Here is a 27,703-nt window from a genome sequence, read left to right on the forward strand (position 1 = left end):
GATGCAACATCCCTTTGGTGGCGATGGGGACCGCAGCGGGCCGCGGCCACCCCGCGCTTTGTTGTTGGGGCGGGATGCAGCAACGAGCCGAGCCCCACGGCGGGACCCTCGCCGGGCCCTCCGGAGCCCTGCCGGGGCCCCACGAGGGGAGCCGGGGCTCTGTCCCGCCCCGGGGCGGAGAGAACGGCGCCGCCGTGTCCGCCCCGTCGCGTCCGCCCCCGCCATGGCCGCCCGTTACCTCCGCGCTGCCCCGGCGCTCCGCCGCCTGCCCCGCCGCCCGCCGCCCGCCGCCGAGCAGCGCCGCCACTGTGAGTGGGGAGACCTCGGCGCGATGGGGGGAGCCCTGCGTGCTCCCGGGGCTGTGCGGGCCACGGGCGGCTGTGCTCCAGCCCCACGGGGGGCGGCTCGGATTCTTTTGGGGGGCGGTGTCTGAAATCGTGTCCGGACTCACGCACACGGGCGGCCCGCGGGGCTTCGCGGACCCACGCCGGGTTTTGTAGCTAGGTCTGGTCCTGGGGGGTTTGGTCCCGGTTCCACGAGGCGTTCCACAGATGAGTTTGGTCCCAGGGGAGTTTGGTCCCGGTTCCACGTGGCGTTTTGCGCTCCAGCTCCTGGTCTGAGCCGGGTGGAGTGGGGGTCCGTTCAAGGTCCCGGAGCAGGGCGGGATTTTGCTCCCCAGGAGGGTTCACTCCTGGTCCTGGCGCCAGGCAGAGTTTTGTTCCTGCCAATGCTCACGTCCCACCCAGGGGGTCACCTCTGCTCTGGGTACCACGTGGGGTTTTACAGCCTGATCCACAGACAGGTTTGGCACCCAGAGGTATTTAGTCCTGGTCCAGGATCCACACAGGGATTTGCACGCTGGTTTGTGCCCGAGTCTGGCCCCAGGGGACTGCACCTGCTCCTGGTTCTGTTCCCATTAGTGAGCTCACTGAGGCGTTGCAGCCCGGCTTGCACGCAGATTCCGCTCTGAGAGGAATGTGTCCCCATCCCTGTCCCCCTCACATGGTGGGTTTTGCACTCTGACCCCCGCTCCGGCAGCGTTGGCCCCAGTAACTGGCCCAAACCACAGCGGGGCTTGCCCCTGACCTGCACCTTTCCCTGAGCCAGGGTGGCACCCACACGTGGCTGGACGGAGCTGTGTGGTCCCCACAGGATGCCCTGGCCCCACACAAGGGCGGGGAGCTGTGGGACCAGGGGCGCACCCCTAACACTCCCCTCACTGCTCTCCAGATGCCAACACGCGGATCAAGGTGGCAAACCCAGTGGTGGAGATGGACGGGGATGAGATGACACGAATCATCTGGGCCTTCATTAAGGAGAAGGTGATGGGGTCCTTCCCCAGGAGCGGGCGGGTGTGGCACAAATGGAGCTGGGGGGGTGTACGGGGAACGGAACGGGTGATCCCTGTGCTGCCCTCTGTCTGTCCCTCCCGCCTCTGTCCCTCTGTCTGCAGGAAGCAGGTAGTAAAATCGGCACAACTACCAGAAGGACCTTTCAGTGAGGTGGTCCCAGGCAGCAGAGCTGTCTCACGCAGGGAGGCCTGTTCAAGGCAGGGGGGATCATCCTGGCCAGAAGAACCATCTTGGCCAGGGGGACCATCGTGGGCAGGCAGCCAGGCTGGGCCAGGATGGGTGCCGGGGCTGGCCGTGCCGTGGTGCTGCTCCCCAGGCACCTCGCACTCTTCCCCATTCTGACACTCTCCTGGCCCCTCAGCTCATCCTGCCCAACGTGGATGTCCAGCTAAAATACTTCGACCTGGGGCTGCCACATCGGGACAAGACGGATGACCAGGTCACCATTGACTCGGCGCTGGCCACCCAGAAGTACAGCGTGGCTGTCAAGTGTGCCACCATCACGCCTGATGAAGCCAGGGTGGAAGGTGGGCAGGGACAAGGGGCCGAGCTCCTGTCCCAGCGAGGGGGTGCTGAGCCTCGTGTCTGTGCACGGCCCTTGGGGTCAGCACTGCCTTCCCACTGCCAGCTCAGGTTTCCAGTGGGTTGGGGGCTGCACCATACTCGGTGCTGTGCCCCTCTCCCCACCCTGAGGGCTGTGGAGGCCCCGTGGGCCTGGGGACACACTGACCTCTGCTCTGTGCCAGTCATGATCTCATGCTGGCTGTCCCTCCCCTTGTGGCAGGGTCTGGCAGCAGCCCGAGGCACAGTGGGGCTGGGTGCTGGCAGGAGCCATGTGCTTCAGAGGGGCTGGGGGGTCATTCAGGGATCTCATCTGCACACCCCGCAGAGTTCAAGCTGAAGAAGATGTGGAAGAGCCCCAACGGCACCATCCGAAACATCCTGGGGGGGACGGTGTTCCGGGAGCCCATCATCTGCAAGAACATTCCTCGTCTGGTGCCCGGCTGGACCAAGCCCATCACCATTGGCCGCCACGCCCACGGTGACCAGGTGAGCCAGCGCAGGGGCCGGTAGCGTGCCAGCAGCTCCCTCAGCCCCTGCCTGACGCTCCGCCTGGCCCCCACAGTACAAAGCCACCGACTTCGTGGTGAACAAGTCCGGGACGTTCAAGCTGGTCTTCACGCCAAAGGACGGCAGCGGGTCCAAGGAGTGGGAGGTGTTCAACTTCCCCGGCGGCGGCGTGGGCATGGGCATGTACAACACGGACGAGGTACCGGTGGGGCTCAGGGGGTCCCTGCAGGGCAGCGTGTCTTGCCACCCTGGGGGAGATGCCAGGCTGAGGGACAGGGCCCCACGAGGTTTGCGTGCTTCCCTTGCAGTCCATCTCTGGCTTTGCGCACAGCTGCTTCCAGTACGCTGCCCAGAAGAAGTGGCCTCTCTACCTGAGCACTAAGAACACCATCCTCAAGGCCTATGACGGGCGCTTCAAGGACATCTTCCAGGACATCTTTGATAAGTATGGACCTGGGGGGGGGTCTGGGCTGTTGAGGGGGCTGTCCTGGGGGCGCCGGCAGTGGGGCCCACGTGGGGTGAGCGTGGCTGACCCCCGGCCCGGGCTCCCAGGCACTACAAGACGGAGTTTGACAAGCTGAAGATCTGGTACGAGCACCGGCTCATCGACGACATGGTTGCCCAGATGCTGAAATCCTCCGGCGGCTTTGTGTGGGCCTGCAAGAACTATGATGGGGATGTCCAGTCAGATATCCTGGCCCAAGGTGGAGCAGGGTAGGGCGTGGTGGACTCTGCATCATCCCCCCTGGGAGCTGTCCTGACCCCTCTCTCACCGCAGGGTTCGGCTCCCTGGGGTTGATGACCTCTGTCCTGGTGTGCCCGGATGGGAAGACCATTGAGGCCGAGGCCGCCCATGGCACCGTCACCCGCCACTACCGGGAGCACCAGAAGGTGGGCGTGCTCTGCCAGGGAGCAGAGCCTGTCAGCTGCCTGTGCCAGGCTGCCCACGGGCGTGGTGTCCACACCGGACAGCTGACCACACTCTCTGTGCAGGGACGCCCCACCAGCACCAACCCCATCGCCAGCATCTTCGCCTGGACGCGTGGCCTGGAGCACCGGGGCAAGCTGGACAGTAACCCTGACCTCATCAAGTGAGCAGGGTGGGGTGGGGACCCCTGGGTGAGGGTCCCTGCCACATCTGCTCTGGTGGCAGGCGTGGCAGGGCCCGTGGCACCAGCCGTGCTGGAGCCAAGTGCTGCCGTCCCCAGGTTTGCGCAGACGCTGGAGAAGGTTTGTGTGGACACAGTGGAGAGCGGGACGATGACAAAGGACCTTGCCGGCTGCATCCATGGCCTTGCCAAGTATGGGTGGCTCTCGGGGCAGAGCAGGGGGGCAGCCACCTGCACTAGGGACACGTGGCTGCACGGGTGACCATGTGGGTGGGATGATCCTGTAGGGTGGCCACAAGAACAGCACAGTGACCACAAGGACGGGTTCACCACAAGGATGATGTGGCAGGGCAGCCACAAGGGTAAGAAAGTGACCAGGAGCTGGCTCTGCACAGTGGCCACAGGTAGCTACTGGCCGCTCTGGCCATTCCCCAGGGACTCGGGGTGGCTGTTCACAACTGTTTGGGTTGGGCAGGGGGCACATCCTGGACCCAGGGCTGTGGTGTCTGTGGGACGAGGCGGGCAGGGATCCCCACCAATCCCTGTCTCTCTCCCCAGTGTGAAGCTGAATGAGCACTTTGTGAACACTACCGACTTCCTCGATGCCATCAAGAACAACCTGGACAAGGCTCTGGGCAAGAAATAGGGGACAGCCTCACCATCTCTGGGATGGATGGGTCTGGGAGTGGCCCAGTGCCCTCTCCAGCTCCCCAGCACAGCTCAGGAACAGTTGAATAATTTTTCTAAAGTGTTCTTAGGAATGTTTTTAAAGCCTTTGTAGCAGGGGAGTGGGGTGGGGGGGCGTGTGGGAGTGTGTTTGTAGTGCCCTGATTCATGTACCCCATAACCGTGTGGTGCCATTAAATATCTCCCAGTCACGGCACAGCATCTGGCACAGCTTTACATTGTGGGCACGGGGGGCAGCCAGACCCCTCAGCTGAGCCCTGCCAGCCTGGGGGGGCCGTGCACTGCAGCATTTTGGCATTGGCCTGAAGGCAGCATATGGGGGTCCACAGCCCTGCCGTGCTAAGGGTCGGGGCTGGCCAAGGCTGTGGCCATCTCCATCCTGCCCCAAGGCTGGCTGACACGGGGTGGCAGGGGTAGCAGGCACACTGCCCTGTGGGGGGAACTGAGTGGTGCCACGCCCAGAACCAGCCCAGGGCTTTTGGGGATGGGGAAGATGGTGCTTAGGGAAGTGTAGGGTGTGTCTGGGGTCAGCACAGGTGTCCCAGACTGTGCCCTGGCTGGTCCCCGGGTCCTGACGCTTTCCAGGCCCCCAGCTCTGGCTCCATCTGGGGGGCAATGCTGTGGGTGCTGTGAGTCCTCTGCGGGGCACAGAGTGAAGAGTGGTCCCAGACTCAGCAGTGCCCCAGCTCCCTGCCAAATCCCTGGGCATGGAGACAGCAAACCCCCACCTCACAGGCTGCCCCAGTGAGAGCCTTCTCCTCCAGCCCCAGAGCAGCTGGGGGGCAAGGAGGGGGTGCCAGTTCCTTAACGGGGGGCTCTGCCCAACACCCCGCTCTGGTCCTCAGCCCCTCGCAAACCTGTCTCCCCACACAGACCACACAGCTTACACGGGTTTACAAAGCACATTGGTTGAAGGGAACTGAACTCGGTGAAAAGATAAATCCAACCACGCGGCACATCTGAAAAAAATAAATTACTTTCAAAATACCATCATTTGCTGAGGCTGGGCTGGGTTTGCCTCCCCGGATCCACCGCTGGCTGCAGCTCCAGACCCAGAGCTGTGGGCGCTGACTGCACCCTGAGCTATGAAAATACTCTGTTCTGCGTCCCAGGGCCTGGCACAGGGAGCCCTGGGGGGAGTGGGAAATGCAAACCCACCTCCTCATGCGGGCAGGGGCTTCTGCCCATCAGGGAGAACCCCTGTGCAGCGAGGGGGGACCCAGGAGGTAGAATAATTAGTGATGCTCATCATCTTGCTCGACAGCAGCCCCTTCCATCCCTTACTCATTCAGTGATCTGCTGGGTCATGCCTCCCCTGCCTGCAGCTTCAAGTCACCAGGGGCAGGGTGCAGGCAGGGGCAGGGGGGCAGCAACAGAGTCAAGGCAGGTCCAGCAAAGTCTTCTGGACATCCCTGTGTTCCCCAAGCCCAGTGGAAGCCATCCTTCCAGCTCTGGGGGGCCTGGCTGGGTGCTGCAGCCCCTCTTAACCCCACCAAGCCCCCACAGCCCCACCAGCCTTGGCTACAACATGTTGTAGTAGGCCATCTCCTTCATGGCCTGCTCGGCCAGCGTGTGCTCGTCTGGGGGGTTGCCCACAGCCCCGTAGCCGTAAGAGTTCTCCTCCTCGAAGTCATCCATCTCCTGCTGGCCATCCAGCTCGGTGTGATCAGCCCCAGCCAGCTCCATCATGGCATCTAGGAGTCAGCACAGGGACACACGGTGATGGACCTGTGAGGAGGCCTGGGACCAGCAGCTCCCCCCTCCCTGGGTTTGGAGCCCAAAACTCCCCGGGAGCCACAGCCCTGCTGGATCTGGGTCACTGGCAGGGGTGACCCTTGGGTGAGAAGACACGAACCTGCCGCGGCCAGCACGGCACAGCCCAGCTCCCAGGGCTGTGGGGCAGTCACGAGGCCCAGCACGCGCCGGGGACCCACCTTGGCTGTCCAGGCTGATGTCCATCACCCCGTGCTTGACCTTCATGTGCCGGCTGAGGTTGCCCTTCAGGTTGAACTTGCTGGAGCAGTAGGGACACTTGAAGGGCTTGCTGCCGGCGTGCAGGTGCATGTGCCCCAGCAGGTTGTACATGCGGTTGAAGGACTTGCCGCAGACCTGCCGGCAGCGTGCCCACGGTCAGCCCCCAGAGCTGGCAAAGGCTCTGCAGTGCAGACCTGGCCCCCAGGGTCCCCTGGGGCTCCCACCAAGAGTAACGGGGCTCCCTCCCTCCATCCCTCCTCCCGCTCTGCGTGGGGGGCTTGGGGACGCGGTGCTGATGCTGCTGGGAGCTCCAGAGCATCCAGCACTGGTCAGACAGAGGCACTGGTTGTGATTTCAGCAGCAGCAATGCTCCCATCACAGCCTGCAGCAGATAAATCCACGCCCAAGTGAGCAGGGGAGGCATCACAAAGCTGCTCCCGTGCCCAAGGGCTCACCCTGGCCAGATTCCTGGGGGCATAGCACAGCTGGAGCTGTTCTCCTGCATCCCCAGCTCCATCAGCCCCCCCATCCCGCTGGTACCTTGCACTTGAACGGCTTCACCGGTGAGTGCACGATCATGTGGGTCTTGAGCGTCTGCTTCTGCACGAAGGTCTTGAAGCAGATGTGGCACTGGTAGGGCCGGACGCTGGTGTGGATCAGCATGTGCCGCTTCATGTTGGCCTGGAGGGTGAACTCCCGCCCGCACACCTCGCACTTGAACTCCTTCACGCCCTGCCAGGGGTGGGAGAGCTGTGGGCCGGGGGGAGCTTGGCCAGACCCCCAGGCACTGGGGACACACGAGTGGAGAAGGAACCCCATGGGCAAGGGATGTGTTCCTTGAGCTGGGCACAGCACAGGGTGTATCTGAGAGCCCAGCAACATGCAGGTGGGGGCTGGACAGGCTCTGTAAGTGCAGCTGAGTGCCAGCTCTGCTCTGGGGCTCAGCCCAATTGCACCCCATTAACAAGCCCCTGGAAAAGGGTGAACACCCACACACAGCCTGCCCAGAGGGGCCGTGACAGCTCCCGGACAGGACCCCCCAGGTTACCCTGCAGCAGGTCTAAAACTCCCTCCCTGAGGAAGGGAACCCCCAGAAAGGCAGGGGCTGGGTCCCAGGGACCCCCTCACTGCATGTCAGTGACCCCAGCTAATGCCAGCCACAGGTGCTACTGCCCACCTGCACCACCCACCCCCTCACAAGGTTGGGACACTCCTCTCTGCCAGCACCCACATCCTGAGCTGGCACATCTCCTCCGGGCACGATGAGGATTCATGCACCCCAGAGGACTCTGAGCCCCTACCTTGTGCGTGAGCGAGTGCTGCTTGAGGTGGTGGATCTGGCTGAACTCCATCCCGCACTCGGTGCAGACAAAGGGCCGGACGTTCTGGTGCTTCAGCATGTGGTTCTGCAGCTGGCTGCGGTAGTGGAAGGACTTGCTGCACTCCAGGCACTGGTAGAGCGTGGGGCCCTGGTGCGTGGCCAGGTGCCGCTTCAGCTGGGTGAGCGTGGAGAAGTCCAGCCCGCACTCTACGCACACGTGGCAGCGCCCGCTCTCGTGCTTCACCTCGTGCGCCTTCAGCTCGCTGGGGTAGGCGAAGCCGCGGCCGCAGAAGCGGCAGCTGTAGGGCTTGATGTCGGTGTGCAGCAGCATGTGCCGCTTCAGGTGGCTGGTCTGAGTGAAGGCTTTGCCGCACACCCCGCACTTGTGGGGCCGTGTGCCCTGGTGGGTCAGCAGGTGGGTCTGCAGGTGGCTGGGCTGCTTGAACAGCTTGTTGCAGTGTGGGCAGGAGTGGGGCTTGATGCCGTTGTGGCCCAGGATGTGGGTCACCAGGTTGTACTTGGAGGTGTAGGACTTCTCGCACATGCGGCACTGCCAGCGCTTCTGGCGGTCCCCCGCCTCCACCAGGTAGGAGTCGTCGATCTGCACGTTGATGTCCAGCCGGTCCAGCTGCGCCTTCCTGCTGTGCTCGCTGGTGCCTCCGGCCGCCTCCAGCTCCCCCGGCTCCTGCCAGCCACAGCCCTGCTCGCTCTTCACCTGCTCGGGGGATGCCGGTGCAGGGGCCTCTGCCTCACCCGGGGACGGGGCACCCGCCTCGAAGGTGCCCACGGTTTGCGGGGCCCCCGCGGTGCCGCTGGCCAGGTCACTGCCCCTGCGCCGGCGCTCGGTGCCCTCCAGCTCCCGATGCCGGCGCAGGTGCCGCAGGCGTCGGGGTTTCCTGCTGAAGGTGCCCAGGTCGATCATCTTCACGGCACCGCTCTGCACCGCCGGCTCCCGGCTGGGCTCTGCGGGCTGGGGCACGTGGCCGTGCTGCCCCTCGCCCTCCTCGTCCCCAGGGACGGACACGCTGTACGGTGGCTCGGCCTCCGCCTCTGCCTTCTCACTCTTGACCTTGGGCATCAGCCTCACGGGTGGCCTCTTCCTCCTGCGGGCGTGCTTCTCCAGGGAGGAGTCTGCTTCCAGGGTGTCCTCGTCCTGCCCGTCCCCGGGCGCCTGCTCCTCACCCTCCGGCTCCCCAGGCTCCATGGTGGCATTGTCCAGCTGCTCCCCGGCCAGCCCCGGGAAGAAGCCGGTCGGGGTGACGGTGGCCCCAAGCAGCTCATTATCGGACACCAGGCCCAGGACCGCAGCCTGTGCCAGGGACAGCACCACCACCGCGTCCGTCTGCGTCCCGCACTCGCTGAACCGATTCATCTCTCGCCGCCGGCCTACGCTGTCATGGCTGAGGAGGGAGAGACACGGCCCTGAGCCCCTGGCAGCTCCCCACGGACACTGTGCCCTCACTCCCTTCCTCAGGGAAGCCCAGGCTGACACGGGTGATGCCAGCGTGGGTCCCCAGCAGCACACACCCCAGGATGCGGAGCCAGAGTGGCCCCAGGGGTTTCCACTGCAGGGCTGGGAGGAGGAGGGAAGCTTGGATCCGTGCCCACTGTCAGCCTCTCTGGATGGGCTGTCAGTTCCTGGGGCGGGGGTTTGGCTGCCGGCACGCCCTCCAGCTGCTCGGAGGGACTCCAGAGAACAAGTGCTCGCACATTTTGGGAGCTGCTCACAGCTGAGCGTGCCTTTGAGCTCTGGCAGAAGCCGCAGCAGCACAGGCCACAGGGAGCATGAGGGACAGGGCCCAGACCCTCCAGGCCACCTAGCAGTGGTCCCAGGCACGGGCAGAGGCTGTGCTGGCTCAGCCCTGGTGGCCGGCACACTCCCCGGGGTCCCGGCACATCCCCCGGGGTCCCAGCACACCCCCCCGGGGTCCCACCACACCCCCCCGGGGTCCCGGCACACCCCCCCGGGGGTCCCAGCACCCCTCAGCACCCCCCAGCAGCCAGTGATGACAGGCAGGGATGCGCCTGGGAGCTGCCGCTTCCTCCTGCTGAAGGAGTGCTCTCCTAAATACAATTATTCCTGCAGCTACAACAAAGAGATCCTGCGGGGGAGGTAAATCAGGGATAAATTCTGATCCTCTCACAGTCCCAGGAGAACCTGCCCAGCGTGAGATCGTGGGATGAACCTCCACTTTGGAGAAGGGAAACCCCACAGTGCCTGGGCATCATCGCTGCAGCCAGGTCGGCTACGGGGACACTGGGGATGGCCAGGGACATTGGCCTCTCTGTGCTCCTGCCGACCCCAAAAGTGCCCCCTGGCACCAGTGCCCTGCACACCCAAACAGCAGCACAGCACAAGGCGTGGGATGGGGAAGAGGATGGCATGAGGGGGAAGGTCAAGAACCAGTGTGAGAAAAGACAGAGAAGGGGAGCAACACCAACCACAGGGGCTTGGCTGCCCGCAGACTCGTGGGGTACCGGGTCCCTCCCATCTGCTGGGCCACCTCGGGGCTGGCACTGGCCCTGGCGGCTCGGCCCAGGGTCAGATACAGCCGATGAGGGGACCTTGCCCAGGCTTGAGCTGCCAGGGGAAGGTCTCAGCCAGGCACCCCCGTCTGCCCGGGCACCCCTTCCCCTGCCCGGGCACCCCGGAGAGGCGGCGGGCAGCGCTCGGGAGGGACGGAACGGAGGGGACGGGCGGCTGCGGGCTGCAGGGAGGAGACGGAGAGGAAGAGGATGGGGGTGGGAGAAGGAGGAGAAGGAAGGGGATGAGGGGAGTGCGGAGGCAGCGAAACAAAGCAAGGAGTGGGGGAGGGCGGTGGCGGGAAGAGGAGGAGGGTTGGGAGGAAGAAGAGGGATCGGCCAGGGAGGCGGCTGCTGGCTGCCGAACAGCCCCGGGGCCGTACCCCGCCCGCTGGGACCCCCTTCCCGTGGGCTCCTTGGGGCCCCTGAGCTGCAGAGGAGGGGGGACACGGCAGAGGGGACCCAGCTGCTCTCCCCACGACCCCAGCACGGCAGAGGGGTCAGGGGGGCCCCCCGCACGGTGCTGGGTCTCTGCCCCCCAAAACAAGCACCACGAGACAAGGCGGCCGCTAGAACAAAGCACCCACATGTCCCCCAGGCCAGTCCCAGGGGGTCTTACAACCACCCCAAAACAGAGGCTTTTAGGGGAAAGTAAATGTGGATCCTGCTCTGGGCACTGGGAACGGGGATGAGCTCCCCTCCTGAGCAGGAAAGCCAAAGCCTTGTGTGCACAAACCTCTCGGCACTTGTCTCCATCGCACACGCGAGCCCCGGGACACGCTGCAGAAGATTTGCTGCACAAGCAGCGCACGGGGAAGCAGGAACAGGGCAGGGGCGGCTGTTTCACTTCCCGCTCTCACTTCCCTGTTCACGCCTCGGGACTTGCCAAGGCAGCTGGAAACACCGTTTCCCAATACACTGGCAAGTGAGGTGGGGTCATGTATTTCACTCCCGCAGGAAACTGCCCAGAGCCCGGATTGCAGAGCAGTGCCAGCCCCTCTGCTCCGAGGGAGCTGCTCCGGGCCGCGGTGCTGCCGCAGGACGGTGCCCGGGCAGGAGAACACGGCACACGCTCCTGTCCCAGCACTGCTCCCGGACCGCCACAAGCACCTCCTCCAGCTCCTCCTCCTCCTCCTGCCCAGCCTGGACCTCCAGAGCCGCGGCTGCACCCGCAGCCTTTCACCCGCCGCGCTCAGGGTCCCTCTCCAGTGCCGCTGCTGGGAACCAAACCCTCCTCCAGGCCTTAATAACCTTTAGTGTTCAAGTCCGGCCCTTTGGGCCAGGCTCGGGTCCCTCCAGCTCATTTCCCGATGCACACCCTCGCCTGCCCATCCTTCTCCCACTCGCCGGGGTCACGCAGACACTTGCCAATGTCCCCTCTGCCAGTGGCTTGTGCCGAGCTCCCCGGCCACTCATCCATCTCCCCCTGCCCAACAGCGCAGGACGGATGCACCTGGGGCCAGCACTGGTGGCTGCTGTCCCTGAGCCTTTGGGGTTGTGAAATTTGGGGTTCTTTCATCATTTCTCCTCCCACTCCAAAGTTTAGTTTTGGTGCAATCTCTCCTCTCATCTTTCCCAACACAACTGGGGAGATCCAGGCTCTGCCCTGGCACATCCTGCAGACCCTAGCCTCCCTTGCCCTGGCTGCCCCCATCAGAGTCTCCACCAGCTCCTCACTCACCACCTGGTCAATTAAAGTAGTTTTTTTTCATGGCTTTCACCTCTTTGTGCTATTTTACTTCTATTTTCCTCTCTTGCTCCATGATTAGCCCCCCAAATACCCACTTCTCACTGGGTTCCTCTGGCAGCAGCATCTGCACAACAAGTTCTCCACTCGCAGCACATTCCTTGCTGGATTCCAGATTTTCCAGCCACCAGGCTGAGCGCCGTGTGTGTGGACACGTTTCCCTTCCTTTTGCTGTTTTACCTCTCCTGGTTTCACCCACCTGCCCAATCCTTGTGCCACCCCACCCGGCCCCTCGGCCAGCGCCACCACTCTCGAGATAAGGGCCTGGTACGCCCTCGCTTCAGCAGCACGAAAACATTCAGCCCACAGAAGCCTCACCTTTGCACCCACAGGTTTGCCTGGAACACCTGAGACAAAAGGCTCGGAGCCATCCAAGCCACAGCCCCACGGGAGCAGCTCTGGCAGGGAGCACGGCCCCAGTGCCCACCAGGCATTGGTGACCACCAACCCTTGCTTGGCAGCTGGCTCCATTCCCAGCTCCCCTCGCCCCCCCAGAGGCAGCAGCACCCACCAACTCCCACCCAGCCATTCCTGCAGGGCAGGGACAGTGGTACCCAAAATCCAGATGGTTTGGGGGATTGATTTACTTCTCAGCCAAGCAGCAGTGACCCCCGCCAGGCACGCAGGAGCCCACCCTGCTGCCTCTGCTCTCACCTCAGCTCGCCAGGGCAGCCACGTGAGCAGGTGCCAGAGCTGGCACCAGCTGCAGCTGAAGTCACCTGATCCCCTGCACAGGTTCCCAGGCTGCCTGACAAGCCTGGTGCCAAGGGAAAGAGGACTTTTAGGACCTGCTCCTGCTATCCCCTTTGTGGGACCCCCATTACAGAGCTCTCTGCGGGACCCTTCCGCAGACCCTCTGCTCCCCGTGCCGGGGGCTCCTGGGAGGTTCCCTGGGATCAGATGTGGTGCTGCAGACCTTGGGGGAAACGCTCCCAAGGCACAGGACTGAGCCCCAGGACAAAGTAAGACCCTGGGCAGGAAGGAGGTAGTAAAACTGTTCAAGACTTCTTACCAGAAAATGGCTGATAATGGATCTGATATTTGTGAGAAAACCTTTGATTTTATTTTCCTTTCTTTTTCAAAAGCAGCCTTCATTTAAATTTAATAAAGGGGAAAACAGGCTTTCATCTTGCCTGCAGATTTCATATAAAGCTGCTCAACTCCCCCATTTCCAAACAGAAAAATGTTGTTTTCCTGAAAATCACAACTAAAATGATTCTTAAACCTGACCCAGCATGTCAGTCCTGCACCAGCCCAAGGATTTGGGAGCCACCTCGGCTGCACTGCCTGGCCCTGGCTCTGTGTTGGTGATGTGTGCCAGGGGCTGACCCACGGGCTCCACACACCGTGGCAGAACCGAAACTGGCACTTCTTGCCCCAGAACTGACCCTGATACAGAGGAACTGCTGTACAAATGAGCCAAAGCTCTGAGAAGTGGGCAGGAGCCGTGGGGGCCAGGTGCTGCTGCCACAGAAAACAAACATCTCTTTAAATGCAGGCGGTGTCTCCACACTAGATACTGTCAAACTACCTTTTTAATGGAAAACTTTTGTTTTAGGGAGAAGTTCTTCAGAAAAAAGAAACTTCCACTGTCAGTGGATCAGAGAGCGGCCGCCCCCTGCAATCTCCTGCCGGTGACAGACGTGACATCACGCGTGTCACTGAAGTGCTTCTGGGTGGAGGAAGAGAAGCCTTTGGGGACTTTGGCTTCACAAAACAAAGGACTCAGCCTGGGATCTGCAGAGGGATGTTGATAATGTTTTTAATAAGAGCAGGTGGAAAGCCAAGCTGGGGAAAGTGAGGCCTTGGGAGAGACAAGGGCTCATGGAGGAGAGGGTGTTATCAGAGCGTATCAAACCCTCCCCTGCCTCTCCACGGGTACTTCTTCTGAGAATATTCCACAGAACTGGGATATTCTCACTCTGATCACTGCATCCATCAATCAGTGGACCCAAATATTTACCCCTTTGAAAATGTATGGTTATTGGCAAACTCTGACTGGGAGGGAAAAAGGAAAGACTTTCAAATAATCAGTGGTTACCAGTGCTGCAGAACAAAAGTGTGCTGAGCACAGAGCTGCCTGGTTCCTCCATTATCTGCCAGGGATGGGGGATCCAGCAGTGGGAGCTGGGGTGAGCGGGTCAGGCTAAGGACAGCAGCCAGTGCTGCGGCCACTCCCTGCAGCGGGACAGAGCTGCCATCCCAAATGCTCTTCCCAGCACACAGGCACCCGTGCTGAGCTGTGACATCCCACTCCTGCTTCCTGTTCTGCTGGAAATCCCCTTTTTCCTCCTTCTGACACTGAGGCTCTGTCCCTCTGCTCTTCCACCCCTCCGTTCTCTCTCCTGCATCCCTCCAACCCTCCATCCCTCACTTCTCTATCCCTCTGTTCCTCCATCCCTCACTTCTCTATCCCTCTGTTCCTCCATCCCTCGCTCCCCACCCCCAGTATCCTCAGCTCCTCCATCCCTCCAGTTGCTCCCTCATTCTTCCCGTTTCCCTGGCAACGCCCATCTCGCGCCGAGATCTGTCCCCTCTCTCCCTCTTATCTTTCTCCTCTCTCTTTCATCTCTCTCCTAATCTCCCTCTCCATTCTGAACCTCTGTCCTTTGCTTCCTTTCTCTCTCTCTCCCTTTTCATCTCCTCCAATGCCTTCTCTATCTCAGGGTTACAATTATTTGAATCTCACTTTAAAGAAATGATCTATTTAATTAACCACCAGGCCCTGGCCCCACTCCCGCCCTCCTGCAGCCCACACGCCTGGCACGGGACCCCTGCCCACACCCCGAAGTGCCTCTTGGCCGAGGACAATGGGGTGACAATGGCCTGCCACCCCTTCTCCAGCACCTGACAGCCCTGACCTCCAGCCCCTCTGGACTTTTCCCAGAAAAGATTGGCCCAGGTGATCCCTGAGCTCCCTCCAAACCTGGGATTCCCTGACTCCACGATCCTAACACAGCCAGCACAGAAGTCAGCAGCTCCTGTGCCATAGATCACCCTCAAATTCTGTGCTGTAGCAAAACAAGGGCAGACTAAAATTCATGCAGAAAAGGTGTTTCCTGAAATTCAGAGTCCTGATTGCATCCATTTGGGCACGGGGGTAGTGGAAAGATGGGAGGAAGTCAGGCTGCTCTGGGCTCTGGGGCCAGTGGAAGGAGCAGGGAGCCTGGCTCTGGCTCGGGGTCACTCCCACGGGACTCTGGAGTTGTGGCACAGCCAGGAGCCCAACGGAGCAGGCCCGTGGCCACCAGCGCTGTCCCTGCTCTGGGGAGGTCTCTTTAGGGAGCTTTGTATGGGCTGAGCCAGAGCCAGAGCTAATGCTGGAGCCAGCATTCTGCTCTAACCAGGGGGTGAAAACCTGTGCTCTGTGAGCAGTCAGAGGTGCACCAAAACTGCACCAAAACCTGGCCAAAATTGCATCACAACTGCACCAAAACCTGGCCAAAATTGCATCACAACTGCACCAAAACCTGGCCAAAATTGCATCACAACTGCACCAAAACTGCACCAAAACCTCGCCAAAGTTGTATCACAACTGCACCAAAATCCCACTGAAGCTGCACCGAAGCCACCAATGGTTGATGCCCGGAGTGGAGCCCAGGCAGGGAGCGTTCTGGGGTTCTTTTTTGTCCCCACCTGCCTTCCCAAGGAGCTCCTGTTGCTGTGCCACAGCGCTCAGCATCTCCTCCCTGCCAGAGCAAACTGATCACGCCTCCAGCTCCTCTGCCCTCACAGCCCTGCCCAGAGCACGGCACCAGGGCCCAGGGAGCGGTGACAGCCAGCCCAGCTCCGCTGGCAGCTGGAGCAGTGACGCTGGGCCCAGCCTCACCTGCAGAGCCGGGGTTCCCTCAGAGCCACCGGAGTCTCCGTGGCCTTGTGGAAGCGTGTGCCACCCTTCCTGTCCTTCCTCTGGGGACGCTGGCCCCTCGAGTCTGACCGTGTCCAGTGTACGCCCTGCACGCCTGGCCCTGCTCTGTCCTGGCACATCCCCCGAGTCCTCAGGGGCTCCCTGTGCCAGCCCCCCTTTCCCTTGGAGCAAACACCATTCCCACCCCGTGCAGACAGGTGCGTGCTGCAGCGGAGAAACCCCGGACCTGCCTTTGGAGGTTATGGTCACGTCATCCCTGCAAATGCTGCTGCTCCTGAGGCAGGAAGAGCCTTTCAGCCGGGTAACTGCAATGGGGTGAGCGGAGGGAGAGGGGCTGCTGCTGCCCGGACCCCCTCTGGCAGCTCCCCCACCCTGAGCCCCGGAGCTCCAGGGCTTTGCCAGCGGGCTGGGACCGCGGTGAACGCGGCTCTGCCGGGAGCAGGGAGGGCCCCCAGCCCTGCTGCTGTCCCAGCCTGCCTTCAAAGGCTCCACACAGAACCCTCGCTCTGCCCTGGAAAACAATTTTTGCTTTTAAATGAAATAAACAGGGAAAGAAAAGACTTTCAAGTTCCTCCTTGCTGTAACGGCTTTTTCCCGGCACAGTCCCTTTCCTCTCCGAAAATAGCGGAGCTATTCAAAAGAGATGCGAGAAGAAAAAAAGGAACTGAATAGAGGAAAAGGGAAAGAAAAAAATGGAGCCCCAAGGGGGTGGAGAAAAACAGAATGAAAAGACAGCAAAAGTAAAGAAAAGGGATGAAAAATAAAGGAGGGGGAAGAGAGAGACAGACAGAGGAGCTTTGAAAAGAAAGAATGCTGCCAGCCTGAATACAGGGAGCAGGAAAAAAGGGCCCTGAAAAGAAAGAGCCGGCTGGAATGACCTCTCATTCAGGGCTGTGCCAATCACTGCCGCGATGGAAATCCTTTCTTCTTCCCTGCATTCTCTCTCTTTCCAGCGGGGGCAGAGGGAAGAGGAAGAAAGGGGAGCTAATTCTCAGCATAGCAGAAAATAAATCTGGTCTTTGCGGAGACCCTGAAAGGCACCGAGGCGCTGACAAACCCGTTCCCAGCACTCACACACGCAGATGGGGACAGAAAGGAAACGGGACTCGGCAGTGCTGGGCCGGACCTTCACCACCTCACTGTTCCTCAGGAAAATGGAGGAGCAAACACCCCGAGAAAACAAATCCCTAGGAACAAGTGTGAATTCGGGTCAAGCCCCGAACCCTGAAGGGAAGGAGCTGGGATGGTTGTGGCAGAGGCAAAGCCAGGGGCCTGATGCTGTGCTAGGTCCTGCAGGGACAAAGGGTGGGTGCAGCCCCTTTTGCCCTGCAAGTCCCAAACCTGCCAGGACCCACCCCTGCCTGCAAAGACCCCACGGGGCTTTTACCCAGGTCTGTGAGGCCCAGCACTGCCCCGGTTCATTCGGCATCTTCAGCAGTGGCAGGGGTTAGCAGACCCTCGTGTGTGGAGATGGATCAAAGTGCCCAACGAGCCCAAAATGAACCAAGGGGCAGGGGGAGAGCAGTGCTGGGATGTGGGACAAAGGGAGGTGACACCCAGGGGGAGGAGAACGCTGGACATGGAGCCCACCAGGACAGCATGTGCTCTGGGACAGAGGCACCCCGGTGTCCTGCAGAGACCCGGGTGTGATGCCATCCCACCCCAAAGCAGCCCGGGGCTGAGGGTGACAGGAATGTCCTGAGCCCATGTGGCATCACTCCTGCTGGGCACAGCTCCTGCTCAGCATCCCCAGGCCGGGGTTAATCATAAACTGCTGGGACTTCGGGCCAGAGCCATAAATGTGGCCAGAGGTCTGAGGAGACAACACACAGGCAGGAGGAGTTCAGGAATCCTGGTGTGTGTGACCCAGCTGGCTATAAAAGGGGAAAACCAACCCAAAACGGTACAAATGGGAGATGTCTGTCACCCCACAGGGAACAGACTGCCTGGTGGGATGTGAAAGAGCTGCTCAGGTGCAAGGGAAGGTCCCCACAGCGGGAAGGGTCTCACTTTAGGGTGCTACTTTCAAGAGCATTGCTGCCCTTACGCTTGGCAACAATTTTGGTCCAGTTTTGATATTGCCATGTGTGGAGCCCGTCCATTCTGCTGGACGGTGGCTCCTGGGCCCGCTGTCCCTGTGTCCCCAGGCTCTGTCCTGTGCAAGGACAGACAAACGGAAACGCAGGCCCGGCCCAGATCCATTCGTGGCACCAGCAATGTCCCAGCAGAGGAAAAGGCAGTGAGGAAGGGGAATACCCCGAGCACATGGGATTGTGCTGACAGGTTCAGTCTCCCCACGTGCTGAGCACGGGAAACACCCCCTGAGCCCTGCACCCCTCACACTGGCCCAGGGGCACACAGGGAAGCTCTGCACATCCCAGCACATCCCAGCACATCCCAGCACATCCCAGCACATCCCAGCACATCCCAGCACAGCCCAGCACAGCCCAGCACAGCCCAGCACATCCCAGCACATCCCAGCACATCCCAGCACATCCCAGCACAGCACATCCCAGCACATCCCAGCACAGCCCAGCACAGCCCAGCACATCCCAGCACATCCCAGCACATCCCAGCCCAGCCCAGCACAGCCCAGCACATCCCAGCACATCCCAGCACAGCCCAGCACATCCCAGCACATCCCAGCCCAGCACATCCCAGCACATCCCAGCCCAGCCCAGCCCATCCCAGCACAGCCCAGCACATCCCAGCACATCCCAGCCCATCCCAGCACATCCCAGCACAGCCCAGCACAGCCCAGCACATCCTAGCACATCCCAGCACATCCCAGCCCAGCACATCCCAGCCCAGCACATCCCAGCACATCCCAGCCCAGCACATCCCAGCACATCCCAGCACAGCCCAGCACATCCCAGCACATCCCAGCACAGCCCAGCACAGCCCAGCACATCCCAGCACATCCCAGCACATCCCAGCCCATCCCAGCCCATCCCAGCCCAGCACATCTCCCCACTGCTCCCCACTGCTGTCCTGCAGCTCATCCCAGGCAGGAGGGAAGGGGGTCCCTGAGCCCTGCGGGGCTGGGGGCTGCTGCTCCCCAGGGGGATGCTGTGCCCCCACAGCCGGGCATTGCTGAGCTCTGCCACGATCTCTGCAGCTGCTGGCCCCGCTGCAGGGCTGGGTAATCAGTTAATCATAGCTGAGGGGTTCTAATTTGAACGTGATAATTAATACTCAACTGGATAATGTTCCACGTGTGTGTCTGCCGGTCGGGGAGCCCTCCCAGCTCCGGAGGGCTGCTGTGCTGGGGCTGGGCCGGGGGCTGCAGGGCAGGGGACACTTCAGGCTGTGTCTGCTCTGCCAGCTCCAGATTCTGAGGCTGTTCTGCCTTGGAGAAACTGCCCCCATGTTCCACAGCCCCCGGGACACCCCTGAGCACAGCACCAGCCACTGTGCTTTGCCCCAGGGATGGGGAAGGTCCCAGTGAGCGAGGCACAGCTGAAGCAGCGTGGGGGACACCGGCTCCAGCCCTGTGGCTCAGGAATCACCTCTGGCACAAGGAGCCGGCTGCAGAACTCAGCCCACACGGCCCAAACACGGCGAGTGCCATTTCTCAGACCCTGGCTGAACGGAGGGGACAGAATTGGAGCTTTCCACCATGGGCAGGAACTGGGGAGCACTGAGCCCCCTTCCACACACTGCACCAGGCCACCTGGGAATGTCCCACTCCCAGTTTCCCAAAAACCAGGCTCTTTGACGTGTCACACCATTACGGGAACGAGCCCAACTGCACAGCTGCCAACACCACTTCTACTTTCAGATCCCCAAGGTGGGAAACGTCTCGGATCCTTTTCTGCACAGCTGAGCAAGGCAGGAATGAGTGTTTGGGAGGCTGGGTTGGACAGATGGAGCAGGAGGCACTGGACAAAGGTCCCTGCTGGTGGCAGTTCATGAGTTCCCAGCTCAGGACTGACCCAAGCCAGGTGTGGAAGACACACATCCCCATATGGCCCAAAGCCAGCTGTGCCTGCTGCCCCCACAGCACCTCCCTGTCTGTGTGGCCAATGTCTTTGAGATCCACAGCAGCAGAGGACTTGGCTGTTTTTCCTGGGGGGAAGGCAGAGGTGTCTGGTCTGGGGATGCTGTGCTGGCTGCACGCCGCTGCCAGGTCACAGGGCCGGGGTGAAACGCAATTCCCGCTTATTGCACGTGTGCTTTTGTGTGTCATCATGCTGTGAAAGCTCCTGCAGAGCTCCTGACTCTGCACAGAGGCCAGGATTTCATACAAAAATACACATATTTATCTTTTGAAAAGGAGCTGAAAGAACGGGGTCTGGCACTGCTGCCCAGAGTGTGTCAGTGGTTGGACAGATGACACGGACACAACTCAGCACACCGGGAACTCGCTGGGAGCAATGCCCAGGGTCCTGCAGCTCGTGGCTGTCCCACTGCTGAAAACAGCCAGTGCTGGATGAAGCTGGCCTGGGAGCTGCTGTGGGCTCTGGGGGATGGATCACCCGCCTGGCATAAAGTGCTTGCAGAGGGCTTCTTGGGTGGGACAGGGAGATGCAGTGGGCAAATCCTGCTGGTGAGTGGTGGGGTGGGGATATTTGCACCATTTACTCATCCTAATTAATATTTCCCAAGGTCTCAGTGAGGCTGGGCTGTCTCTGCCTTAGTTCTGGCAGCTCTGGCTCACCCTGGGGTCTGTACCACTTGCCCATTCTCATCCCAATCTACGCAACCCCTGCACTTTGCGCCCTTCCTTCTCACAGCCAGAAAGTCCCATAAACACACACAATATTCAGCTGTTGAAATAATTTCCTTCTGTGTGTCCCTTGTTGATAATCACAAAGCCAAACCAAAGCACTGGAGCCCCCATAAATCAGAGCTAGCTCTCGGCAGGCGAGCTCAGCGTTGGCCCAGCCGGGCTCTGCAGGTGGGGATGGATGTGAAGGGATTCAGCAGAGATTCAGCACTCTGGTGGAGGAAACTCGGCCAGATCTGCCTATGCTGCTGCCTCTGGGAAGCACTTTTTCTCCAGAGGGCACTCCTGGCCCCGAGGTCAGAGCTCCTCTGAGGGGCATTAGCTCCCGGTGAGCTGGGGCTGGAATCATGGAATCACTACGGCTGGAAAACCCTCTGAGATCACAGAGCCCAACCGTTCCCCAGCACTGCCAAGGCCACCAGTAAAACATGTCCCCAGGTGCCACGTCCACACAGCATCTGAGCACTTCCAGGGCTGGTGACTTTGTGCACAGCAAGCACAGAATGGCCACAGCAAGGACAAACTGGTGGCCCTGGAGCAGAGCCAAGGGCAGAGCCAGGAGGGCAGGTCAGTCTGTGCCTGGCAAGGACGACTCTCAGCCAGCTCCATAAACGAACAAAGAATTGACTGGCATGGAGCAGGGAGGTGTTTGATTTGGGAGTTTAAGATGCCTACATTTTGGATGGCAGAGGGGTCAGGATTCAGAGTAGAAAGTCCTTTGTGAGGAAGGAGACCTTCACAATCCTTGGAACACCCATCCTAACCACAGAAACAATTCTTCCCATCAGCAGCCACCAGCCAGGCTGGTCCTGGGCATCCCTGATCCACCTAGCCAGTACTGGATGTCCCTGATCCTCCCGGCCAGTGCAGGATGTCCTTGATCCTCCCCATCTCTTGGGGAGGTTGGGATGAGCGGGCCAGGCTGCCCTGAGCTTCTGTGTTCTCAAAGGTCCTGTCAAACCAAAATGATTCCATGGTTCCAAGGAGAAGTTCTCCCTCAAGAGCAGCCCATCATGGGCTGGACAAAGAGCTCCTCAAGGGAAACCTCACAGCTCTGCTCTCTAGCTTGCTCATGGATTCCCAGTCCTGAGCCCAGGGGAGCTGGCAACTGCCCAGCCCCCAGATTAACCCTCGAGCCAGGGGCTGGTGCTGTGGGACAGGGGGAGGGATGGCGGGTGTGGGAACAGACCGGAGGTGAGAGAAGGGAAAAGTGGCCGGGGAGCACACTGGGATTAAAACTTGAAAGCAAAGGAACAGGAGAGACAGAGCTGGTTAAACAGGGGTAACATGGTGAGGGACAGGGCGCCAGGAGAGAGACAGAGAGGGGATAATGGCCTGACACCACAGAGAATGGGCATGAGACAATGCTGCTGCTGAGAAACAGGAAGGATAAATTTAGAGGCAGTGGTGAGTACTCTTCCTCTGGAAGCTCTGCCTGTCCTTCCTCCCCCTCTTCTCCAGGTCACCCCCAGCACGGGCAGGGCGCGGGCTCCAGCCTGGCGTGGCTCTGATGGCCGGGGCCAGTCCCAGCTGGGCACTGAAGGCTCCCTGCAGAGCACGAGCAGCCCCTCACCGTCCCGTCCTGCCGCCGTCCACGGCTCCCACCCGCAGTCCCCGGGAAATTCCCGTTCCCCAGCCCAGCACTCGGGGTGTTCACTGCCCAGGCACGAGCATGGGTCCCCGTGGACGAGAAGTGGAGGTAAAACAATGAGCACCTGCTGCTTCCTCCTCCCTGCCCGCTCCTCCCGAACGGACGCGCTGCGGCACTGCCACACCGGCCCGGCCGGCTCTGCTCCGCCAAGCCCTGCCTGCCTCAGTGGCTGCAGAGGAGAAGGCTGCAGGAAGACCAAAGGGCTCCTTCCAACACCTAAAGGGGCTCCAAGAGAGCTGGAGAGGGACTTTGGACAAGGACCTGGAGTGCCAGGAAGAATGGCACCAGACTGACAGAGAGATGGAATTGTCACAGGTTGCCCAGAGAAGCGGTGGCTGCCCCATCCCTGGAAGAGTTCAAGGTCCAGTTGGATGGGGCTTGGAATAACCTGGTATTGAATCTTCAGGGCCACAAGATGTACCTTGTCCACCAGACCTCTCTATCTCTCACAGCCAAGGTGTTCCCAAGCATCCCATTATCCCTGGGTCATCCCTGGAGCCAGTCTGGACAAGATTCAAGTGAACTTTCTGCAAGTTTGTCCTTGCTTTGCACAGCACAGCAGCCAGACACTGGCCACTTTAACTAAAAACTGTGACACTTTGCAGGGAACATTGTCCAAACACTCTGAGAAGCAGGAGGTGATAGCACAGGGACACTGCGGAGCCGCCCACAGGTGCTGACACATTGTTCCTGTTATTTTTCATTAGAAATACTCCCCTGTCACTCAAATGACAGATGGACAGCTGCAAGGAAAGGCCAGCAAAAGCCAAAAACATGTTTGTCCCCTTTAATTTAAAGTTTGGGAAGGAAAGTTCATCATTGCTTGCTCCCTTAGGGGGGAGAGCCCTGTTCCTCTGTCGGAGGTGAAGCAGGCGAGCAGAGCAGCCCCCCAGTGTCCAAACACAGACCCCCAAACACAGACCTTCCTCCCCAGCTCAGCAGGAGCACCTCCTTCCCGACTGACTGCCACATTTCACTTTGTTTTGGGCAGAAACTGGGGCTGAGGGAAGGCCCTGCTGGGCACGGGCTGCGCCAGCTCTTCTCCCACACCCGACCCGCAGCCACTCGCCAGGATGAGGGAGAAGGAGGAGGAGAGTGTGCACAGGGCTGAGGAGAAAATGTGGGACACAGGAACAAAGGGAAAACGCTTGTCACTGATCATGGTCTCTGTCCCCAGGGTCAAGCCCTTTGGGAAGAGCTCAGCGGGGGGACCGTGACTCATCCTGAAGACTCTAGCCACAGGCAGCACAAAGGATGGGACGGGACACTGCTGGCACATCACATCCCGGGCATCCTGCAGCATTCTTCCAGCCCCACCACACCACCTCCATGGCACACGTGCCCTGAACAGGTATTTGGGGCATTCCAGGAGCTGGCACCTGAGCCCAGACAGGAGGACTCTGAGCCAGGGATGTGATGGGGCTTGGGAAACTAAATCTGGGAGTGGGTGGCAGAGGGGAACAAAGCCAGCAGGAAGCCCCTTGACACCAGGCCACCTCTCATCCCCACACTGGCTCTGGCCTGGCAGACCCCAGGGACATGCCCAGAGCCTGGGCTCAAGCAGAGGCTGAGCTGGAGCTGACTTCCCCACAAGGAATGACTGTAAAATAAAGGAGTGCAGTCTCTCTCATGGGTTGTGATGCTGGCATGTTCCTGGAGGTACAAACCCACTGCTCTGTAGATTCCTCGGTACTTTCAGCTGCAGAGCAAAGCCGGACAGTGCCTATGCTCCTCCCCCTCCACACCGCGATTCCCAAACTAGGTGATAAATGAAAATGGCCCAATAAAACAACCCGAAACAAACACCTTCTCAGGGATTAAACCAAGCCCAAAATGCCAGCATGATGAGCTGTGACCCACGCTCCACTCCCACCGCTGCAGGGACCCACGTCTGACCCTACAGGTCACCCCCCAGTTTGGGTGGGAATGTGTCCCGGGGTGCAGCAGAGCTTCAGCTCCTAGTTCCCGTTTTGGAGGGATACAGTGTGACCCATAAAGAGGGCACTGGTGTAAAGCTGCTTGCAGGAGAGGAGCTGGGCCCAGGCGAGGGGGACGTGGCTGTCCCAGGCTGTTTGTGCAGTGAGGATATTGTCACCCAGGGTGGGAGCAGGGCATGGTCACAGCCCAGCCAGCTCTGCCCCAGCTGCTGCTCCCCATGGCTCCAGACCAGGGCAGGTCAGGCTCTGGGCTGCCCCTATTCCCCCTGGTCACCCTCCTCTTCCTACACGGTTGCTCACAAGAAAAATGCTAATGCCTAAGTAATTAATTACGAGTAATTTATCCATTGCACCCTGTTATGACCAGAGCTCCGGAGGGCTTTCACACAGCTCCCCTCGGTGCCTTGCTTGGGCGCAGAGCTCAAAGGCCCCCCAGCCTTTGCGGAGCCGCCACGGAGCACCGGGAGGTCCCACACCGGGACATCCCGGGGTGTCCCGGGACTGAAGGCGAAGCGGGACCTGCCTGGTGTGGGGAGTCACCCCCCACTCCCCGCTGCCCCACTTCACTCCCCGGAGCACCGTGCTGCTGCGGACATGGGGGACCCCACCCGGGTCCCCTCCCGCTGGCCGGTCGCAAACACCAGGAAACTCCCTAAACTTGGGGCACGGCGCGGGGAGCGGGCCCGCGGTGCCGCCCGACCCCCCGTCCCCCGAGCATCCCCCCACGCTCGATGCCTCCGGGGGTCCCTCCCTGCGCCGCTCCCCCCTCCCGCAACAGGTCAGGGCCCCCGCCCCGCGCCCTCCCCGCAACTTTCCCGGCGGAGAAAGTTTGCGTGCGGCCACGGGAAAGTTCTCGGGGGGATTTCAGGGGAGGGGCGGCCCCACGCACAGAGCCGGGACCCCCGTCCTCCCCGCTCCTCCCGGTCCCTCCCGCCGCCATCGCTCCCGTCTCTGTGGCGCGGGGCAGGAAGGCGGCGACATGCCGGTGTCCCCGCTGTTGTACCCCCGCTGGAAGCGGAGGGGGTGGGTGGGCTTTAGGGGCGGGGGGGGGGGCCGGTGAGGACTCACCGGCGGCTCCACGGGGCGGCGGCGGCGGCGGCTCCGGGCCCGGCGCTGGGTGCGCAGGAAGGAAGAAGGAGGGAATGAGGCAGGGCTGACGTGAAGGGATGCAAAGCAGCTCCTCCTAACTCGCCCGCCCTTCATCTTCCTCCCCCTCCTCAACTTGCCCGACCACGGCGAACCGCCCCCCCCCCCGGTTCAGCAGCATCTTGCGCCGGGGCCGCCCTCGGTACCAGTTTGGGGGGGTCAAAGGTGGGGGGAATGGGGGTGGGAGTGGTCGATGAGAGCCCTATGCCCACACTGTCCCTGCATTATGTCCCCTCCAGAAGCACAGGGGTAATTTTCCACTTCACCCTTCATTTTGGGGGGTTGTGACCCCATAGAATGATGCCGAGGGGGGGTGACCTTCCCACGAGACCCATATCCAGCTGGGCCTTGGTCTCCCCCGCTATGGGGGTGGGAAAGGTCATGTGCACCCCAAAAAAAGCCTGTGGGGATTGATGGCAAGGACTCCTCTTTCCCCAAAAACGGGATGAGAGGAATTAGGGATGTTACAGGAATTGGAGGGGTTTGGGGGGGATGCTGTTCACCCGACACAAAGAGGTGGAGGGAAAGGCCACGGCGTGCAGGGGTGGGGTGGGAGGAGGTGGCCAAAGGAGGGGAGTGAGATGGGATGTGCTATAGGAAGGGGAGAAGGTGATCCAGAAGTTGGAGGGTTTAGGAAAGGGGGTGCTGCTGGCTCCCCCAAGAAGGGAGAGGGAGAGGTCGAGCTGTGGAGATGTGGCAGCAGGAGACAGCTGGTTCCCAAAGGGAGGGATGGGGATGGCATGTGGCATGGGAAGGAGAGTGGGTGCCAACAGCCAGGGATCTGCGGGCTGCAGGCTTTGGCTTCCACCGTGAGGAGGAGGAGGAGGACGAGGAGGAGGATGAGGAAGAGGAGGATGTAGAGGAGGAGGAGGAGGAAGAAGAGGAGGAGGATGAGGAAGAGGAGGACGTAGAGGAGGAGGAAGAGGAGGAGGAGGAGGGTCTCCTCCCCATAGAAGAAGGAGCATGCGGAGGAGGCAGCCGTGATTCGACTGGTGTGTCGGGAGATTCTCATCTCCATGGAAGCAGGTGGCGCCGGCCGGACTAATCGCAGTAGAGTTTGTCTCCACACGCAGCCCTTTGTCTGGGCTCACTTCTGCTTTTCTGTTTTTTTTGTGTTCTTGGTGAAAACTGAGCTCCCTGCTCTGTCCCCACTGCCACTGCCGGTGCTCACATCCCCCCCGCCTGTCTGGGGGCCGCCCGGCATCCCGTCACGTCCCTGCCGCTGCCCGCCGGCCCAGCCTGGAGCCCTCTGGAGCCCGGACGCGGCCGGTGTCACCGGTCCCTAAACTGCCGCTTCCCTCCCGCATTCCCAGCCCGGCCTCGCCCCGCACGTGGCCTGGAAATGGCCCTGCCTGCACAAAGATTTGCCAATACTGACGAGAAGAGACGAGGCGCAGGGAGATTCGCTCCTTTGAATTCCCGTGGGTGCCCCAGCCGGGGCTGTGCCTGGAGCTGCCGCACAGCGGGGCGAGCTGGACACGGGACACAGCGGGATCCAGAGCGGGGCACGGAGCGGGACACGGGACCCAGCGGGATCCACAGCGGGGCACGGAGCGGGACACGGGACCCAGCGGGATCCACAGCAGGGCACGGAGCGGGGCACGGAGCGGGGCACGGGACCCAGCGGGATCCACAGCGGGGCACGGAGCGGGACACGGGACCCAGCGGGATCCACAGCGGGGCACGGAGCGGGACACCGGGCAGGACTCGGGGCGGCTCACGGAGCGGGGAACAGGGCGCGACACAGAGTGGGGCGCACCGTGCGCCACGGAGCGGGAAGCGGAGCGGGACCCGGAGCGGGACCCGGAGCGGGACCCGGAGCGGGAACCGGAACGGGAAGCGGAGCGGGACCCGGAGCGGGACCCGGAGCGGGAAGTGGAGCGGGAAGCGGAGCGGGACCCGGAGCGGGACCCGGAGCGGGACCCGGAGCGGGAACCGGCCAGCCCCGGCACCTCCGGCTGTCAGGGAGCAGCTGCCCGTGCGCTTCAGCCAATCAGAACGCGGATTCAGAAGGATGCGGCCACCTCAGCCAATGAGAACACGGATTCAGGAGGCTGCTGGCCCAGCCAATCAGAACTGTTGCCTCAGCCAATGAGAACCCGGATTCAGGAGGATGCTGACTCAGCCAATCAGAGCGCGGAGGCCCGAGGCTGCAGCCGCATCAGCCAATCAGGACGCGCGGTGTCCTGCTCCCGGTCACTCCGTGGTTCTTCCCTTTCCCGCTGCCCGTTCCTCCCAGCCCACCGAGGCGCGCACTGACCCTTCTCTCCCTGCCCTCGATGTCCCCCGCCGTGCTCGGCGGTCCCGCCGGCCCCGAGGAACCGTGTCCGTGTCCCCCGGGCAAGGGCCCGTGGCTGGCCCCCGGTGCCACGCGGGATTGCCCCGCCCCTTGCTCACACTGCCCAGCGCAGGGCGTTATTGCGGGCCCTGGCGGGTGTGTGCTGGGGGGAAGCGGGACCGGGCGGTGGCCGGTGAGCTCTGACCCCGCCGGTGCCCACGCGCACTCCCCGTCCGGCCAGACAGAGTCGCTGGCCCTTTAAAAGAGGGCGTGGCCTAACGCATAGCCCCGCCCCTGCCGGTCCTGGCGG

At 61.5% G+C, this 27,703-nt stretch overlaps 2 protein-coding genes across 5 annotated transcripts; one reads left to right on the top strand and one right to left on the bottom strand.

Moving 5' to 3' along the window:
• The first annotated feature begins 202 nt into the window (after positions 1 to 202).
• Positions 203 to 4,285, top strand: IDH2 (isocitrate dehydrogenase (NADP(+)) 2). The gene is made up of 11 exons (XM_005521684.3): positions 203 to 308; positions 1,231 to 1,322; positions 1,714 to 1,879; positions 2,242 to 2,402; positions 2,479 to 2,622; positions 2,732 to 2,868; positions 2,976 to 3,127; positions 3,202 to 3,314; positions 3,417 to 3,514; positions 3,632 to 3,724; positions 4,091 to 4,285. The coding sequence occupies exons 1-11, from the start codon at positions 224 to 226 to the stop codon at positions 4,176 to 4,178; spliced, it is 1,329 nt and encodes a 442-aa protein (XP_005521741.1). The 5' UTR covers positions 203 to 223; the 3' UTR covers positions 4,179 to 4,285.
• An 826-nt stretch (positions 4,286 to 5,111) lies between these two features.
• On the bottom strand, positions 5,112 to 27,632 carry ZNF710 (zinc finger protein 710). 4 transcript variants are annotated; one of them, XM_088063181.1, is made up of 5 exons: positions 27,376 to 27,632; positions 7,495 to 8,914; positions 6,734 to 6,925; positions 6,154 to 6,328; positions 5,112 to 5,913 (listed from the first exon to the last, which is right to left on the bottom strand). In XM_088063181.1, exons 2-5 carry the CDS (start codon positions 8,884 to 8,886, stop codon positions 5,741 to 5,743), a joined length of 1,932 nt encoding a protein of 643 aa, XP_087919307.1. In that variant the 5' UTR covers positions 8,887 to 8,914; positions 27,376 to 27,632; the 3' UTR covers positions 5,112 to 5,740. The 4 variants fall into 4 exon arrangements, with proteins under 4 accessions (XP_087919307.1, XP_087919306.1, XP_087919308.1 ...); XM_088063180.1 differs by lacking the exon at positions 27,376 to 27,632 and adding an exon at positions 25,038 to 25,117; XM_088063182.1 differs by lacking the exon at positions 27,376 to 27,632 and adding an exon at positions 12,439 to 12,454.
• Positions 27,633 to 27,703: the final 71 nt, after the last annotated feature.

The sequence above is a fragment of the Pseudopodoces humilis genome, chromosome 16, assembly GCF_049639895.1.
Source record: "Pseudopodoces humilis isolate 2021_Gansu_Grassland_sample_001 chromosome 16, ASM4963989v1, whole genome shotgun sequence".
Classification (NCBI taxonomy): Eukaryota; Metazoa; Chordata; class Aves; order Passeriformes; family Paridae; genus Pseudopodoces; species Pseudopodoces humilis.